Source organism: Brienomyrus brachyistius, chromosome 25 (genome assembly GCF_023856365.1).
Source record: "Brienomyrus brachyistius isolate T26 chromosome 25, BBRACH_0.4, whole genome shotgun sequence".
Lineage (NCBI taxonomy): Eukaryota > Metazoa > Chordata > Actinopteri > Osteoglossiformes > Mormyridae > Brienomyrus > Brienomyrus brachyistius.
The window spans coordinates 6,774,865-6,795,129 of record NC_064557.1 but is presented as its reverse complement, the minus strand read 5'-3'; the positions used below and the strand labels follow the sequence as shown (position 1 = coordinate 6,795,129).

General features: G+C 38.3%; 2 protein-coding genes across 5 annotated transcripts in view; one reads left to right on the top strand and one right to left on the bottom strand.

Moving 5' to 3' along the window:
- The window catches only part of pax5 (paired box 5), a 61,319-nt gene that overhangs the window by 32,877 nt on the left and 8,177 nt on the right, over window positions 1-20,265 (bottom strand). The window contains exons 1-2 of one of the 2 annotated variants that reach the window (XM_048996013.1): window positions 4,749-4,916; window positions 3,925-4,020 (exon numbers count right to left, since the gene is read on the bottom strand). In XM_048996013.1, the coding sequence (XP_048851970.1) occupies window positions 3,925-3,967 (43 nt within the window). In that variant the 5' untranslated portion in view covers window positions 3,968-4,020; window positions 4,749-4,916. Of the gene's footprint in view, window positions 1-3,924; window positions 4,021-4,748; window positions 4,917-9,834; window positions 9,883-20,265 lie in introns of those variants that run through there. The other variant, XM_048996012.1, reaches the window with a different exon arrangement.
- Window positions 17,861-20,265, top strand: part of zcchc7 (zinc finger, CCHC domain containing 7) — a 33,609-nt gene continuing 31,204 nt past the window's right edge. The window contains exons 1-2 of one of the 3 annotated variants that reach the window (XM_048996010.1): window positions 17,861-17,925; window positions 19,467-20,101. In XM_048996010.1, coding sequence (XP_048851967.1) covers window positions 19,489-20,101 — 613 coding nt within the window. In that variant the 5' untranslated portion in view covers window positions 17,861-17,925; window positions 19,467-19,488. Of the gene's footprint in view, window positions 17,926-17,945; window positions 18,076-18,096; window positions 18,347-19,466; window positions 20,102-20,265 lie in introns of those variants that run through there. The other 2 variants (XM_048996011.1, XM_048996009.1) reach the window with 2 other exon arrangements.

Below are 20,265 nucleotides of genomic sequence, written 5' to 3'. Positions count from 1 at the left end.
ACACATTCTGGGCTCGCGCGCACGCCGTGGGGAGGGCACAGGCAGACATCAATTTCTCCAGCAGAAACAACCACTTAAGAGACTTAGGAGGGTGCAGCTGTTAAGGCCTTCAGGCCTGATGACATAGGCATGCTCGGGGGGGGGGGCAATGGAAGAGGAATACGCCTGGCCCCCCTGGACCACAGACCTTCAGCACAGTGATATTCAAGACCCCAAAAGGATAAACCCCAGAATTAACCTTTATTGCATTTACATGCATTTACATGCAGTATTTAATCCGATTCCTTATAGAAACAAGTTTGCAAAACGTGGCTATTTAGAGAACGGCAAAAGCATCTTTTGTTTGATGTTCTGCAGAGGTGAGCGGGCATCTTTGATGAACTTGCTAAAGCGCTTAGAAAACTCTAATTCATTCAGTATATCCCCCCCCCCCCCCCAATAACTGTCTATTACGTACTTGTGAGCAAATCAGAGTACAAACTGGATTTTTAAACGGTTTCATTGCGTTTCCGGCAGAGCTCGTTTCAAAGTTTTAAAACATTTTGCGCGAGTCTGACCATTACAGTTATTCAGCTACTAGGTTAATAAAGCAGACGTTTAATATAAATTTGTATAAATAAAGCTACTTAGACCTACTTAGGTCATCACGGAGAATTACGGTTAAGTAAATAAATTGGCTGTCATTTGGTGTGTTAAATGTTTTAAGAAAGAGAAGCATTTTGTACAGACGCTTCACTTGAAGAATGATGTTGGAGGCTATAGTCTTATGTCGTGAGTGGAAGACAGAAAGTGCCAGAACATCTGGATGGACGCACAAGTTTTGCCCCATTGGTTGTAAAGCTGATCTGCGGTCCATGACATTTCCTTATTATACAATAAAACACGGTTATTCATAAATGCAAAGCTTAAAAGAAAAAACATTTGTGAATTTTCCCTCTCAGATGCTAGTCTATGCTTCATCTCATCTGTTAGGTATCTGTTATACGTTTTCTTTAATACTCAGAGACTACTACGTATAATTAAAAATATGGTATCCGGAATTATAACCCACGGCAGTCACTTACTTGGCTAAAATGACCCTTCGCGCGGTTATAAAGCGTTTTATTAGCCGTTTTATTTTGAATTAACAAAACCCTACGTTTGGTGGTGTCCTCGGAAGATTCACGCCAGATCAACATTTCCATCTATATTCCATTTCCATATATCGTTTCCCCTTTTTGGTTTTTAATTCCGATCGAGTGTGGAAAATGCGGGTCAGAGGGAGGAAATCAGATTAAATTGATTTCAGTGTTTCATATTTTACTTAAGTACGCCTGACACGATATTACGATGCTCAATGTCTGCAGAGTCAGTGCATCGTATAGCAAATCGTTAACGTTACGCCGGGTGGCGAAAATAACAGCAAGAGCAGGATAATTAAGGGAATTAAGTACCGCAAAGTAAAGGGAAGGACGACGGGTTTGCGCCAGTGCTGTCAAAACTCAACATGAATAACCAGCGCCAAGCAACCAATGAAAACTTTTTCTACAACTTTCTTCCACTTCATAACCATGTCGACATAAAAAGGCCCATGTTCGTGCCAGGCGAGGTTGCACCTTTTATCTAAAGAACACGCGCGACGAATAAGCCATGTTTTGACGTAAAACTGAAATAAAAAACAAAATGTACAAAAACTTTACATTTTCATTTTTACATCCTAAGTATAAATATTACAGCCACAACAACAACATAAAGAATAAGAATAATGTAACTTAGGGATGCCAGAGATACGGCCGTAATACAATCGGGAGCGTGATAAGCATTTAGAAGATGGATGGTTGGATGGATGAAAGGACAGATAATAACATATCCCGTCATATAAAAATCAGTCGTTTTTTCCTTCCTCTGCAAGCAAATAACCAAATAACAAATATTGGCACAAAATAATGCTTGAACACACGAAAAAAGTTGGAGTTTCATTCAGACGGGGGTCGATCAGCCTCGCCGTATAACCAGATCCCGCGTGACTGTAAAGTAGGGCTTGCGTTTGCTGTCTGGAAAAACATGGGAAAATTAACATCATTTTCCAAATACCAGTATCGACGTACTGGTTAAAAATACGTCGCACTAAGCAAGCGGGAGTCATTCACTCTTGCTTTGAAAAAGCGGGGGAAATTGTCTGAATTAGGCCTACGTTATTGGATGCTCGCTATATAAACAATTTTATAATCAGTAACAAAACTTGATATTCCAGAACTTTCATTAATAAAGTGGAAATAAATTTTAAGTGTTTTATATGGAATTTTTCCGGAAGAAATTATTTTTCACCCATGCAATTTATAATTTTTTATTTTTTATTTATGTTTCAATAGTCTATTAACATAGTAAGACGTAAAAAATCTACTGTCCGGTTCCGGAACTAATTTTAAATTAGCCACTAAGATTAACCTCTAAACGATAAATTAATCTGCCGTAGATCCAGTAAGAATATAAACCTTCTTCGATCCAGGTTATAAATTACACAGGAATTATCCGTTATAATATTGATTTATTTTAAATTATAGACATTTAATGTTCCTTACGTGAAAGTAAAACATTCACCACATATAAGAGACCCAGGCACGTCGCTCGGTTTCCAGCACAAATCAAGCGTGTAGTTTTGCGTCACATTGGATAAGAGTGACAGGTCTTTCCAATCTGTTGATAAATTTACTGTTTCAAAAGGCCTGTTATCACTATTCGTTGTTTTGCTCTTTCCAGCTTTACCACAGCCGACCTGAGAGCGCAGGAAGGAATGGGATTATTGACAGCATTTAAAAAAAACTCCATGTCCAATTCAGCGTTTAACTCGCGCAGCGGTTACTTTGCCGGGGATACTTCTGTCCTTAAAAGTGTAACCGCGAATCGTCCCTCATATTCGGGTAAAATAATAATAATAAAACAGTTATAAAAAGCTCACAAATGCATATTGACAAGTAAAAAAAATATGGATCCGCAATCTGTATTGTGTAATATATCTTGTTTACTTTAAACCATTAATAATGATCAGGGTTAGGTTTATTGCTGCTACTATACTACAACAACTATTACTACTACTACTACTACTACTACTACTAATAATAATAATAATAATAATAATAATAATAATAATAATAATAATGCTTAATCTCACCAGTATCATCACAATACATTACAAAAAACACTTGACAATTTTTCATTCTATCTCTAAATCGGGGTCCTGGATTTGTGTGGAAAAATACTGGTTAAACTAACGATCCATTGCAACGTAACTAGCACAAGTGGTGAGAAATACACTGAACACCACACAGTAAGCGGCTGCGAGACAAGTGTGACTGCCGATGACAGCATCACGAAACCGGAGAGGCCTTTGCGACTTAAAGCTGAGGTTAACCGCCAGACGCAAGGGGCCCGGCGCCGAACCGATCCGGCTCTCAGCCGCAAAAGCGTTACGGGTTTAATGAGAGCGTACCGCCGCCGTCCTTCGCCGCAATAAGCGAGGTGCTGCTAATAACAGTAATCTATCGATCAGTATTGTTAGTAAGAGTAATGCGATTTAGGATAGTAGCTAATGTTTGTGTCACGTCAACAGTACGCCAGGTTCATTTTATTTTATGCTTTGTTGCACCTGCTCTCTTTTTTAGTCAGCTGGCCCCCACCTTCATGAAAAACAAAAAACGAGAAGACCTGTTTCCGATCGGGATTCAAACTCATACATCGGTCGCTTTTCACACGCGACGCAAAGGCATCGGAAATATACTGTCCTTAAGTAGAAAGTTTCAAAGCGCCCTTAGTGTTACGTGGAAACCGTCGAGGGCAGCTGCAGATATAATTTTAAAGCGAGACATAGTTGTATCACACAGACCTAACACCCCAAAACTGCAAACCGAAAGCAGAACCGCTATATGAATCAAAGACGTCACTTACTGTGCATGGCTGCGAACGGGTCGTGTTTACAGTGTATTTCCATTGGTGCTCCCGATTCGTGTGCAGAAAGCACAAGCCCAGTTCAGCTAAGCGAGGCTGTTTCAAAATGCAACAAATAGCCAAACAAGTGAGAATTTATAAATATATTTATACTTATATACTTAAAGTGAAATTTGCAAAAAAAAAAAAATGTTAAATATTTTCCAAAAATAATGCAAAACGTATCGACATTTCACTCTGGGAAGTGTAAACTCCTTTGAAAATTTCGCCTGTTTGCTGAAGGCATCAAAAGAAAAAAAATGTAAAGATTTTTCCTGTGATTTCAATTTTAAAAATAAAGGTAATATTTGTAATGTGGTGGCTCTTTTCTCCTCTGGTGTTGTCTATGCCCACCCCGAACGGGTAGAGGCAGGCAGCCAAAGGTGACCGACTGCCCAAAAACAAAACAACAACAAAAAAACATCAGTACGCCGGGCCAAATGGCTGCTCTTCCTCTCTCATTCTGGCACTTTTACATGGTTTTAAGCATTTTAGAGTGGAAGACAAAGAAAATAAATAGATACACTTTGATCGGAAAAAAAGAAAAAATTTAAACTGTCAAGAAATAGTGAAATAAAATCAATATTTAATAATAATTTAAAAATCAATTCGAAGCACTTTTTCTCAGGTAAACTGTAAAACCGGCATTCAGTCCGGAGGAACTGTGCAGATCAAACTTGAAAATTGTTTCCAGTTTTCTAACATCAGACCCCCCAAATTGCGTGGCTCATGCTCTGCGGAGGAATGCTCAGCTGTCGTGAACACCCGTAAAATTCAGGGTTTACCATTCCTCATGAAGGTATTCCCGCGGTGAAGTACAATAGCAATGCAGTTTGCGTGGCTGCGCCTCAAGGTAGAGCCGGAGCCATAGCGAACACTGCATATTTCAGGACCTGATGTGGACAGCGCCACTGGCTCAGCCTTCCAGCGCCGTCCTGAGCCTGTAATATCCCGCTGCTGCCAATCAGGAAGAAGCGCGATCGTGAGAGCCAACGCGAAATAAGCACTAATAGATAAAGGCGGGGCCAAAGCTGATTGGTCAGCGCAAGTCTCGTGAGTGAGTTGCGTGTAGTATAAATTATTCATTGATAAACGAGGGTCTGGTATGGTGGCGGGTTTGGGGCAAATTATCTGCTTTCAGTCGAAAGAGAAAAACCCACACCGGTCTGCTTTATGTATTTTTAAGCTAACATCATATTTCTAAATCTAGTAAACCTCAAAAACATCTTGCAATATTGCTGGGTGATGAAAGTATCAATGGCTTCGCGAGAAACAAAAAAGTTATGAAGTACCGAATATCCAGTTTTTGGAATACATATTTGCGGATTTGCACACACAAACAACCACATATTAAATACAACTGAAAATTTATAAATAAAACTCAATCAGAAAGCAAGAGATAGAATGAACATTTTAGTAAATACGCATATAAATAACGTGAAAATAAGCATGTGTTACGAGCTACTTAGCCTACCGAAAGAAATTTTGATTAAGCACGTTAAATTTCTATTTTCAAAAATATAATTACTTATATTTTGTTTGTATTATATTTTCTCTCTGTGTAAACTGCTAAAAATATATAAGCCTAAATATGTAAAAAGGTAACAATAAAAATACTATATAAAACATCAATATTATAATAGTGATAAGATAGTAACATAATTCAGTATCATCATCATCATCATCATCATCATTATTATTATTATTATTATTATTATTATTATTATTATTATTATTATTATTATTATTATTATTATTATTATTATTGGTCGTAGTAGTAGTAGTAATAACTTACAAGATAAGAATACCGGGGACAAAGAATAATCATGCTCTTACCGTACATTGCTTAATATTGTGTCTTTCGTGCCCAAACGCCCATAATATTTAGCCCTTAAAAAAGAAATTTTACCACATTTTTACGTAACTTTAAACGAGCAAGATATTTCCTGCTGCGCTATAATTTAAAATATCACGAACACTATTTCTATCACCCATGCAAATGTTATCCTTCGATATATATATATATATATATATAGGCCTAATAGAAACACTTCGATCTACTGCCGATTTCAGAATAAAATTCTTGCAATTTGCGTTTTTCCCACATTGACAACTTAATTGAACATTGAAACAACCGACACAAATGCAGAAAACACTTCATACATGTTCTATTTCTAAGTTCTAAGGTAGTAACACGAGGAACAGGTTAGTTTTTCTCTGCTGTTTTCGGGTGATACAATTTAACATTTGCTTTTTTACAGCAGCAGAGATGGCATTTCATTGTGGCCACATGTAAATACATATGTAAACAAGGGATTGAATTAACATTTGTTTCTTTCCATCTTCTTGGGTTCGCCTGTTCAGAAATATATACAGGCCATACGAAGAGCAACTGCGGACACCACTAGGGGGCGAACACGGCTGCTCTACAGTTACTGAACACGCGTACGATTTAAAAGTGCTGTCATTGCCAGGACTGAACGAACGGACGTGGAAAAAAACACATATTTGGTTTATTTTTTCCAGTAAAATAAACGAAAACATTTTTGCAAGCGTTTCCAGATCTTCCAGATCAAATCCCACACTACAACCACCGTATCGCGCCCGTCATCTGTCAAAAAAAACAGTTGGTGTAGCCTCACGCCACCGTGACACAACAACTCCAAATCGTTACATCTTTTCCAAAATGCACGAAGACGACTTCATAAAACGCAATGATATCATCATTATTATAATCCATATAATAACAATAATCATTTTCTGTACACGTATGAGGCATGCGATGTCAAGAAAATGGTAACTATATAGTCCTGGGCAACGAAAGACTGTATAACAAGAAAGATACATTGATGGATTTGAACTGTATAGATAAGTCAATTTGCTTTGATATTAACTTAAAATAAGTAAACGTATGGCTGGATAATACACATAGGCCTAATCATTTTAATTCGCAGATGGATTCATTATAACCAAAGTGAACATTTTTCATGAAAATACACCTTGCAAGGTAGGCCTAATCTACCATTAGTGTTCTTTGCATTGAGATCATAAAATCAAATTGATGAATATTAAAACAAGTAAAATACATTTGTACATAATGCACACATAAACCGAAATAAAGGCTAATTAAATCGTAACTTTAGCCTGTAAAGTATTAACAATGCCGATATTTCTAAATTTTAATTGAAAAAAAAATCTTTAGTATTATAATTTTATATTCAGATTAGATTGAGAAATCGCTGGTAAATCGCTAGTAAACACGGTCATAAAACTGAGAGACTAGGCCCACTTAAATACATCCTGTAAGATGGGGCTCTGCGTTAACGTGTACATTAAACTCGCCCGTTTATGTTATTATCTGCAAGTTGCAGTTTTTCGATTTTCAGAATTTGAACGACAAAACGAAATATAAATTAACTTGCAACGCCTGGTTGTTGTAAAATCCTTACTGAAAGCAAGAAACATATCAATAAACCATGTATCCAGCTTTTATTATACACATAGAAATTGAAATACACATGTTTATTATTCGGAAATTCCTTATTTCCTCAGTTTTTTTTTTAAATATACTACATTTCAGGTTAATGAAGGCCAAAGTTACAATTTTAAAACAATAAAATTATTATTATTAAAATTAACACAGCCGCATAATTAAAAAAAAAAAATGAAATCTATAAACATATCGATTTCCCTATTAATTTGCAAAACGTTCAGAAATCATGTTTACTTCGTATGCATGAGGCCCGTTTTAATTAAGACGGCTACAAAATAAGTAATTTGTTTGCAGAAGGTGTAATATTTGTTATTTGGCCAAATCCCTGGCGTCCACAGTTAATTTTCCTTCTGTGCTTTCACCGCGGCGCCTGAAGCTTATAAACCACACCGACAGTCGCTGGAGAGTATAGGTATAATCGTTCGTTGTAAAATGGAGTGGGTCCGACATTCAGAACAAGGTCTGTAAGTATACAATTCTATGAATTATTTCACGGGTCAGAGAATGCTATAAGGGCGATGACTCGAAATCTCGCACCGGTAGCAAAGGGTTCCTGTCCATTACTGATGAGTCTTGGTAAGGCCGATCCGCGCACGTGCTGGACCAGCACCTCGGGAACCGCGGTACTAAGGAATTCGCAGTCGGAAGCCACGATTGTTACTTTTAATCGATTTGTGTTTTATTGGTTTGTTTTTAATGATATTGCAGAATTATTTATATCATCCCTATTTTGTTTCTGTGTAAGCATAACATGCAGGTTAATGAATGTTAAGCATTACTTGCATTTAGATGCAGTCTCACTGTAAATAAAGCTCACATACGATTTTCTGTCTTGTGAGAAAGTGTCCAAAGGATGAGAAGAAAATGGAGATAGGGCACTTCCTTAAATTCAGCAGGTCAAAGAGTATAAGAGGTCAAGGAAATTTGACAAAATATGTAGGCCTACCTATTGTAAAATTTTAGGTATGATTGAAGATAAAGCGGGTTATTTGGTGTCCAAAACGTAACGCATACTTTCCCCATATAGTAATAAACAATTTAGTTATTAAGCAAAGCAATGTATGGTTTACATACTTTAAAGTCTACTGATGGTTTACTGTAATTTAAGGTGTGAGTTCTGGACAAAAACATCACCGTGCCTCACACCGAAACCTAAGTCACATAGGTGTAATTTTCTTCCAGGGCCCGACATTTTATCAATGCCGACCTTGAGAGAGATGAAAAAAAGGAAACTGTATGTTACCCCATTGTGTGACTCAATGGCGCGTTTTAATGTCCCCTAATTATAAGCCCTGCCGTTAAAGCGAAGGGATCCCTGGCCGCATGCAGTCATGCTGAGAAACCTGTTGCATGGAACTACACCCCGAGGACCAGACACCCACTTTACAACTTTGACAATGATGAATTAAGAGAGAGAATACATGCATATATTGATTGGCCTAACATGGAAGTTAGGCCTGCTAAGAGTAACGTGAAGACGAATCAATATTTGTGCAGGAAAATAAATAAATAAACATTATTATTATTATTATTGTTATTATTATTACTGTATACTGAATGAGTAACAAGTATTTAGGTGTAGCTAATGTATACCGGAAAGGAAAGGTTTCGAAATTTCCCGCCGGTTTTTGAGCAGGCCTGATCACGGACGTTTTGGACATAAAATAGACCACAGTCTATCTTGCCTTATAACATTATAGCGCACTACGACATTCGTCACAATTTCCCATTTTAAGGTGCATTGCAGTGGTATTATTCCTTTCGTCACTTTAGTTGCTAAAACCTACCGATCCATCATTGCTTACTGTCCGATCGCAGGAAAATTATATAGAGTTCGATAATGATTTAACAAAACACAGCAAAACTTTGACAAGCGTTTGAAAACTAAAGAACAGAACTCGGAAAAAAATAAAAAAATCTGAACATTTATCAGGACCTCAAACTGGAGTTTATATGTCGAAAACCATCGGTACTGTTGACAGCGGAAAATGAAAAGGCAACGGAAAAATACAAATTATAGGTGAAGCCCCTTTTACTACATCGTTTCTTTGCAATGATATCGCAATATCTGCGCATCGGACTAAGATTAGCGTATACTTAACGCATTAGCAAAATACATAGGCTAGCCTAATGCAATTTCAATGAAAGCTATGGACAATGTACTAATATTAAATATTTCTGGAAATATTACCTAACGGTAATAAAGTCTTTGAGTTTTGTTTTAAAATATTTTATTTGCATATTCGCCATTTCTGATATTTAAATCTAGCATGAATAATATCGACAGTGTTTTTAGCGCATTGTTTATGCAGGAACTACTGTTATTTTTCACGCCACCTTGAGCCTTTTGTACTTATAAAGTATAAGGATTTTCCTACCTGATCTGCCTTGTCTGTCCGACGTGCCCCTTTGCTCTGTTTCCATGCCTGTGAGAGGACTTAGTATGGATAAGTAAAAAAAATAAAAAAGAACAATTTTTCCTCTCTTTTTTTAACAGTGGCTTTTGGCAAGTTATGGATTGAAATAATTCGAATCTTCCGCTCCCTGTCGCGCCGTTGCAAGTGTTCAGTGAGCTGAAACTAAACGTTTTAGGTGGAAAAAAAGCTCTGAAAGAAGCGTGAAATGATTAGGAAAGTGAAGGACCGCTACCGACGTGCGCCCGTGCCCCGCTTCTGTATCAGAAGCTACGAGCTTCACATCAGACACGGAAGCTGTACCCGCGGTCTGACATCTGTCACCGAACTAAACTTCATTTACTAAACTTACTTTCTGTTTTTTGTTTTTTTTCTTTAGGCCTATTTCCCATACTCACATGCGCTAATGGTCCACATGTGTTGAGGTTTTCTCGTATGCGTGGTAAGAAACAAATAAGTGCGGTAAAAATAACACGATACACAACTTGCTCGTTCAGTTTACTGAATAAAAAATTATACTGAACTAACTTTTTTTGTGATCTGACTTTATTAGATTATTTATGTAGCACGTGGTAACGTTTAAATGAAAAGTGTGTAATTCAATGACTTATTGACAAACTGAGCATACTCCCAAATAAACGAACGGGGGAGTTTTAATTATAGTTTTTTTCTAAACTTGTTTCATGGCACAAAAAGAGCCTCTCCACTGTAAATGGGACAAATGCATTGAAAGATTACATTTATCACAAAATTTAAACTCTAATTACAGAGAAACCGACTATTACAACTATACACCCACGGCTGCTGAGGACTGACAGTTCTTTCGGTTTTAATTTTGTCGCTTTAAGGTATAAGTATTCAGGACGGCAAAGGATGTATGAATTAAGTGCTTAAGTAAGTACTACTAGACATTTTTTTCCTTTTAATATCTAGAAAAGTAACAAAAAGTGTTATTAGTCAATCAAGTGAGTATAATATTCAATGGAAAAATTCTTTTGCCATATCATAGTCGGCTTTGCGTATATTAAATTATAAGATTAGGTTCTGTATAAGGTTCTTCCGCATTGTATAATACATATCACCAAAAGGAGTAAGACGGCATTCACGTTTAATGGTTACCTCCGTTGTTCCTTAGTTGAAAATGGCTAAAAGTGGAACTGAAATCGTATCATTAGATGATCTACTTATTGATCTGGCCACAATAGCAATCTACACTTTGACAAAAAAAAGTGGAAAATCGTCAATGGAAACAAACATAACAGACAATTTGAGATGCAGACTTTATAGAGTACGTGCTCACAATGGTGCTGGGAACAATAGACCGAGACAAATGATTCTCTTCATTTTGCTGTTGTGTCCTGCACCCGACCTGACCCTGAGACGAGCAGGAAGCATAAGGATGTTCTGCTGTTTCAGGCGTGTTGCAGTGACAAAGCTGGCCATGTTGCATTATGTTCCGATGAGCTCCAGAGCTCTTGTCTCGTTTTAATCCCAAGTTAAATGTTACCTTGACTTAACAGTTTTTAGGTTACATTAAGATCGTGGGCCGTTTCCTCGTGTACGGCAAAGTTTAATGCGAAGCCTCTTTCATTGTTTCTCATATCCAGTAAGACTATATTCCTGTAATTCAGTAACAGCTCATTATAACACAAACATGCAATATTGGCTAATGGTCACGCTTAGGCGTTAAGCCTTGCAAAATACTATAGACCTACCTGTAGGTCAACAACCCGTTTTTTCAATGGGTTCTACAAAACATTTCTGCATTAGCAATTAACCTAAATTTAATAGATTTAACGTGAATTTAAGATTATCAGAATTTTATGTTTTGGTATAATATTAAGAATGTTTGGGCGTATTGATAACTACTATTCTCATCCAAGTAAGAAAAAACCTCAGAAGAAGAATGTTTTCGGTTTACTTTTATGAATTTCGCTCTGTGTTGAAAAGCTGTTGCTGAAATCAAGGTATGTAAACCGTTCTATTAGGCCTACTTCCTGGGAGGTCTCTATTACAGATGCGCGCCCACGTTATTTTACCTGTAGGGAATCTGTGCCACTTGTTATCCTGAGTCCAAGCACCGGCGGTGCTGGATCCTTATTATTTTTCTACTGATTATTTGATTTCATTCCTGTCATTGGAGCCTTTGTCTTTTTGAACTTCTCATCCAGTGCAGGGTAGCACTAACCCAGGGCGCGTATGTCTGTATAGGTACAGACCATCCCTGTCAATTATGCTTCACTATTTTATTCAATTGTTAGCGAATTCTGACACGTGCGCTTTGTTAACTTTCAAATTCACGAAGGTTACTTATTTCAAGCGTAGAACGCAACCTTAGACAATAGTGCGACTAACAACTTTTATGACATATATCATTCTGAAATATTTTCTATATACATTTACACATATGGCTGTGCACCCGTTTATGCTACATAGTACTCCCAGAAAGACCTATTTTTAGTTTTACTTTAAATTAGGCATAATCTCACTTTACTGAGCCGTACTTTATGTTTAGGGTATATATTAACATTCTGTACTAATAGACCAGTTGTATATACACCATAACGTTTGTCTCGGCTTTTCCCCCCAATATTTTAATACTCAGCTTAATTGTTAGTGAAAAAATCCTCACAATTCTGGGGATATACGATTTGAGTTTACCTAAGATTCAGAACAGATTTTGTAGTAATGCGTTTAGACGCGTCTATGATCCCTACAGATCTTTAATTTAACATGGTAAGCAATTTAGTTGTAATGACTGATCCATCCCTGTATTTTGCTTTAACAATTAATTCTCTCGTCTGACCATTAAACTATTTCTCAGTTATATGCTTTATATTTTAAAAAGTCCACATTGCTAAGCCAAAATATTCAGATTTATTAGGCACAGTACAACTATCTGAAATATCCATTTTAATTAAACCCAGAATACTAATTGAAGTTCATTTATTTATAGTTTAATGAGCTTTTCAGCAAGACACGTGAATAAATTAGGCGTAGTATTATTACAAACAATGTGAAATGTGGATCATTGTTCATTTAGTTTTGTTTCGATATAACAACCAAATATGTAAATCAGAACAATATAGCCTAACGAATTGGCCAATGTCATGACACGATACTTTCATAGCAAGATCAAATCATTTATGGCGTTTTATCCCAAATATTTTTACAGTGGTTTTGTAGTTCATCTTTTTGTCTCCTCTAAGCATATTACAATACCACCGCATGTTGTTCTCTTCACGATGAGGCAAATAACAGTCCAGCAATTAATTTTTGGAAAGTTGACGAGGTCCTGCTAAATTAGTTCTGTGGCCCTCGCTGGCCAAGTGGAACTGGAAATAATGGCATAAGAGACCGAGACTCCACAATGAAAGCTAGCAATTACGCCCACAATCAAACAAACAAACGGAAATCGCCGTCATTTCCTTAAAGTACCTCTCCCACTTTCAACCAACTAAATGAGACGACCAAGATACCTTTTGATTGTAAAAGGTACACCTTTTTTTCCCAGATATTAAATTCTAATACCACACATTCCTCCACCTTTTAAGACAAATATCTCTTGACTGCAATAAATGTTTTAATGCAAGTGGCTTTCCCTTCATCGATAATGTCGAAAAATAAATATTTGTGTATGCCACAGTCAAAATAAAAACTCCCTTTTGTCCATCTTTGCTAACTGCATATCTCGAAGTCGCGGAGTAAAATAAACGCACCTTATAAAAAAAAAAACAAAAAAAAAACGTGTGACTCAGTTATATCAATGGAAATATACATAATTATATATTGAATCATAATTATAGACTATTAACTGAGAACTGCAACGAGATACAGTACTGTGCAAAAGTCTAAGGCAGTCCAAAGAAATGTTTAAAGCTGTGCATCTGGTTAGCAAGTGTACTTTGGCTTAGAACAAAACACACAATTTAACATTAGAACATGTGCAAATTGCAAATTAAGAGTAACACAATAAAAACTAGTAATAATTTCTTCTGTTTTCTAAAAAGTTACTGATATCTAGTTGGATGGCTAGATGAACACCGCTTCAGTTCCCAAACTTCTCCCCAGGGGCACCTCAGCCGTTCCACGATTTTGTTCAATTTCACTAACAGGTCAATTAAATAATGAAATATATTGGTTTAAAAAGTCAGTAACAGACTGACTAGCTGTATGAGGTGTGCTAGTGGCCAAGTCAAAAAATACATGGCTGCACTGGACGGTCGCTGCAAATACTAGGATGATTTTAGCAGAAGTTCTGAAATGGTCAAGCTGACACACTTTGACAGGCATAATATCATAGTTTTACACCAACACGAGGATAATCTAAACATCACTTTCTTTTTTTCAAGGCTTTTGCACAGTACTGTATATTTTAATGATAAAAGCTGATTAATATTGTGACCACGTGATTTTTCTCAGCGCAGTAACATCTCGTGGTCTTGATCATTTTCGGTTGATTTACGTCTAAATTCCGGCATTCCCATGGTACTCAGTGTAAAGCATTCGCCCCTATTTACATGTAGGTATTTTTATTAACAACACTGGAAATTATTCAAGTAACCTATGCATGTTTGCTCAATTTAATATAACACATTAAAATTTAATATAAATCCACTAAGTGGACTAATACACTTAGGCCTAAGTTGTGCTTTGGACAGGTTCTTTTAAGCTATACGAATTCCATTAGCCTCCACTGCGTGGGCGTCGCCGCCATTAAATCTGAGGGGTACGTGTCCCCCTCACATTTCATAATTATTCGTTTGGACCCCCCCACATTTAACATAAAATAATAGTTTTATGCCAGTGTGTCCCTCCCCCCCCACACACACATTCAAAATGCTTCTGCCGCCCCTGCTCCACTGATCAACATATGAAGGAAAATATAATGATATAAAGTGTTACAGTAAATTAATGAGTTAACAGTAAGAGCCATTTTTCTGGATAATGACATGATACCCAGTCCAGCTAAAATACCTAATATATTGTGCTACACTGTGTCACAAGCTCCACTGTGTTGCTATACTTGTTCTGTCATTTACATTCGGCTCTTGTGATCCGATATAAAAAAATACTATGATATAGCTTGTAAATTACTGAAGAATCTCAAATATTCCAGCTGAATCTTATCAATTAACTTAGCAAATGAAATGTACCTAAGTCCTAAAATGTAACGTTCGTTTTGTAAGATATTTTACCTATTAACTATTACAATTAAATAAATTTTTATTCCTGATCCTTCAAATGATAACGAGATCCACCTAAGCTGTGATAGGTCACTACTTGTGCGGTCGGCAGTATATGGTACCATAAGCCTGAACCGACGGCTCATTCGCATGCATATGACGTTTCCATACTTGCGCTCACCATACTGTACACTGCAGCTACTGTAGACTGTAGTCTAGCTGCAAGGCACAGGTATTTTACAAACGAAACCAAGTTAGATCCTCAGTGAAAGACAAGGCTTTCCAATTTAATTAAATCGAATTAAATGTCAAACAAAATAATTAGGTACTTCAGAGTAACCTTGATCATCTACAGGACTAAAGTTTAAACATTTATGTATGCTGATTTCTGTATATTTTCAGATAGAAAAGCGTTACAATCTGAAAAATATTATTAAATATTATTTTTTACAATGTTAGAAGGATCTTTGTGTACTTATCATATACAGGTCAGGATGTAGCTTGAAAAAACCGCATGACCCGTCAAAACTCGTGCGGTTGCTTTCGAGGAGATTATCGAAAAGGGGACTTGCTTCTTTCATCACGAACAGCAATAGATTTGATCACCTTTTACAATAACAAATAAAATGGAAAGGAATCAAAGCTCAGGTCTCAGTTTCTGTGAAGAAACAAAACACTCCCAGGTGCATCCAATTTCGCAAACAAAACTCAAATGCAGCCTCGGTTGCGCTGATGAGAATGTCATCTATAGAATAAAACTATTCATCACTTTTAATGGACTTTGTAAGCAATGACACGCATGGGATCGTCTTCAGAAGCCCACGTTCACGTTTCGATTTTTCTGTTATTTTCTAAGCGGTACGGTCTCTAAACATCGTGATATCGGTGAAGTAACATCCCTTAAACAGCTCTTTGCTACCAAGACACACTGCCAGGGTCAAACACATCGTCAGGGTGGCCAACTCACACGCATTTGGCGTGACACACACGTTGTCTGACTTTCACGCTCACGCAAGAAATCTTATGGCAAATTTATATTACTCCAAACCTAAAAGTACCTACATCGAAAGCGTTGGGATAGTTTGCAAAACCCTACACCACTTACATGGTCATAAAACTGTTACATGTAAATGCGTGCGCAGGCATGTCTTGAATTGAAAATCTCACGCCACTCAGCTGACCAAATTTACAACCTTGCATTGTTCAAGTCATTCAAGGATTCCCACATACAGAACAAATAACATTTTAAAAAAAACAAGATTTTTGGCTAATTAGATTTTCCACATTAAATTTGTCTCCCTCTGCAAATTGTGGTAGGCCCTACATTTGGAAAGAATGATTATGCTTGTTTGATTATTATTTCATTATTTTGCATTAAATGTGATGTGAAAAGGAAAGATATTGGTCTGTCATGTTAAAAAAACTGTCGCGACTAGAGTTCGGTCATCTTAACGAATCATGATTCGGGCCAAGCTTGTTCCGACTAACTTTGACTAACTAACAAAAAATAATTTTAAAAACCTAGGAAATGTTCCTATCAATATTTAAATCAAGATTACCTCTGTCATGGTAAAAACTGCATAGCACTGGGGAAGAACAGTAGTGGCCACGCTGACCGTTTGACGCTTCAAGGGCTCAGCAATACTGAAGAATTCTGACAGAGATCCAGAGGATTCCAGAAGACAATGGCAGCACGTATATATAGGAGCTGAAGCTAATGGACGGCTGAGGCGTGCAAGATGACGAAAATACGAAGAAGTCCACAGCAGGACACTTAAAGGGCAAGGCACAACTTTGCTTTGGATTGAACATTGGGGGGGGGGGGGGGTTGAACTCAACACCCAATTAGGGGGGAGACATGATCATTGGGGGTGATATATTAGCTGGTTTTGATTTTATTTATTTTTTTGGGTGGGGGGGGGGTAACAACCCCCCTCCCCCCCTGTAATTTACATCCATGCTTGAAGAACAAGACATTCAGAGCTTGGTGGCTCAGTGGGTAACACAGTAGCCTTTCAACTGTAGTGGTGGGGTTCCCAAATTCCGTCTCTGCTCTCTTTGTGTCCTGGGTATGACGTTAATCTATATCCAGCCCTGCACGCAGGTCCTCTGACTTACAGGGAAATTTGGGGGTTGGCTGCAGGATTGGTGCCAACATCGAGACTAGTGTGGTGCTGAGGTATCACCCGCTTCATGGCCTTCACTCCGGTTCTCATCTCTGAGGTGATTCGTGGTTTGGTGGGTGCAGCAACATGCTATCAGCCCGTGCTCCCTACTTCTCTCTTCTCTTTGTGTGGAGCTTACATGGGTTTCCTCTAGGTATTACAGATTCCCCCAAAGAAATGCACGTAGTCTATTTGATGTCTCTAAATTGCCCATATAATCGTGTGTACAAATGTTCCGTGATAGACTGGCAACCCATCTAGGGTGCTCGCCTGTGTTGTGCTAGAAAATCAATACTTGTATTAATAATTAAATTCGTAATGCCCATTGTGAGTTTTAAAAAATAGGCATAAAGGAAATCTGACTGCATGAAATATTTTGCAGCACTCTATGCCTGTTTATAAAATAACCCAATACGTTTATGACAAATCTATTTCTAATTACTTGTATTACAAAACATAATATATAATTCTGTGAAATATATCTAAGAATTTTTCATATAATACCATTCTATGCTAAGAAACCTCTCGCCAGATGCGATAAGATAATCGCCTCGCTCTCGAAACGCAGGGAAAGAAATATCGATGTTATGGTCGTTCATTCAATTAGAACACAGCCCGGATCGTGAAACTCCGGGAATATTTAGTCGGTCAGCCAAGCGTTTCAACAAAGTCCGTCTTGTAGCTCGGAAAAGTGGGAAATTTAGGTGAGTAGATTTATCAGTGTAGAAGGGACACGTTGTATCATATCACTACAGATGTTTGAACAACCGATATACGTCATTTTGTGGCGTGTTATGAGCTGTTTTAGATATTTAATTTACATCCTGCCGACCGCTATGTATTCGCAGTAACACGTGTGTAGTCTGTTTCCATCCGGCACCACGCATGCTACTGGCTAACGTTGCTATCATAGTAATATTACCAAATGTCCTAGTTCGTTTGGATGTGTTTTACACGTCTGTTTACTACACAGGCTATAATGAAATCTGGATAGTTGACATCTTGTGTGAACTTAAACGGATGTCGTAATGCGATAAAGTTGTTTTGAATGTCGAGTGCTGTGCACAGTTTGCATTTAAAAAGTTTGTATCTAAAAATGTAATACAGTTGGGTTTTTTCAGTGCGGTAAGTAGAAAGGTTGTTTTTTTCCCGACGAAGTTTCAGATTCATGTGATGGCATTTATTAATTTGCGAAATTGTTTTTGAGTATACATATCACACAAACTTAGACGGTCATTTTCACCGGAGCAAAACCCCGGATCCAGCTGGTTTTCAGACAAAAATACGTTTTTAATAACTGGCCTACATTTAGTATTTAAATAAGATTTGTTGATAAATGTGAAGGTCGCCTCTGTAACTTAACTTAGAGTTATGTATTTATACAGAGGGTATGGTTGAGGGCTGAGTACACCTTAAATATATCGGATAGGCATTCCTTATGTATTACATTTTAAGTGCACTTGTGCGGTGTGTTTAAGGTGTTCCGGGTTGGGCTATATATTTGGACCTTGTGAACCTGAACACTCTGTCCCTTTGGGCGCCAGTTGCATAACGTTTTGATGTAGAATCCCAGGCTCCGACTTTAAGTTTATGAACATGGTAATGTCATACCGAGTTTCATCTAAACATAATCCCTTTACAGCCACGAACGGCAATGAAAACCTAGGCGTTCTGCTCATTATCCATGTTTCCCCTGCTGCTTCTTCCCATTCCCCGGTCGCTGGCTTGTGACAGCCCTGTTACTGATTCCCCCGGCCGGTCTGGGTGTCATTCGTCACCTACCATCATGGCGGAGACACGCCGGACTGACCGGGGCAATGGTCTGTTCCCTCAAGATCTAATGTTTTTGGGAGGGGTGGGGGGAGCTGTACCTGAGAGGCAGGATATGGTGCCTGGTGGATTAGTACGGTTTGTTTTGCACTGTAACCTGGCCTTGTGGTCTGATTGTGGCCTCTGAGCAGGTAGATAAGCAGCAGCCCCTCTTCATGCTGAATTCTCGAGTATCAGAATATAACAAATAAATATTTAACTATGTAAAACACCACTACATTATAATGGATTCAGAAAGCAAGCATTAGCATTTCTGTGCTGTGTCATACATATGCGACACCATAGTCACATTTCCTGTGCGCAAACGTAGTTGGCCAGCAAAACCGATTCTGATATTATTCTACTGTTCTAAACATTGCTTTAATTACTGCTTGTCTCAGTCTGAATTTATGGCCGTGTCAAACTCTGTCCACAGAAGATCGATTTAGTCCTTCAGCATGTACTCGGAGTACCAGGAGAGAGAGGAGTACGAGGACGAGCTGTACAAGGACGAAGATGGCTCCAGCAGCTCAGAAGTGGATAGTGAGCTGGAATTCAGACTTTACAGCCAGCTGCACTATTGCAGCAGCTCGGGACAGCAGGAGAACCGGAAGGGACAGCAGGAGAACCGGAAGGAACAGCAGGAGAACCGGAAGGAACAGCAGGAGAACCGGAAGGGACTAGAGGGGAACCGGAAGGGACAGCAGGAGAATCGGCAGCAGCAGGCGGTCATTGTCATTGATTCAGGCCCAGAGGTTGTCACTCTCTCAGACAGCACTGAAGATGAAGAGGGGGTTTGTATGTCTAAGGGCTTGAAGTCACAGCCTCCAGGCTTTGCTTATGCCAGGCGTCTGCCCCCGCAGTCCACCCCCCGGGACCTTTCAGTAGACAAAGCCCCGGGTGGGACTTCCTGGGTGAACTCCATCATCACATTGGGGTCAGATTCTGATTTGACCCTGGACTCGGATTCTGACGACCTGGAGAACTGGATGATCCTGGGCCAGAATAAACGGGAAGGAGACTGTAGGATACAGCTCAACCTGGAAGGCATGGGGAACAGTAGCCCCACAGGTATGGCCCTAACACTCATCCCAACACTGCAACATCACATGGTATTATATTTCACTCATTAGAATGCTAGCAAAGAATGTTTCACTTAAAGGAAGAAGCACTACGAGTCAGTCAAATGGATGATGAATATGATACGAGAGTTCGCTGAACTGAGGGAGACTCCT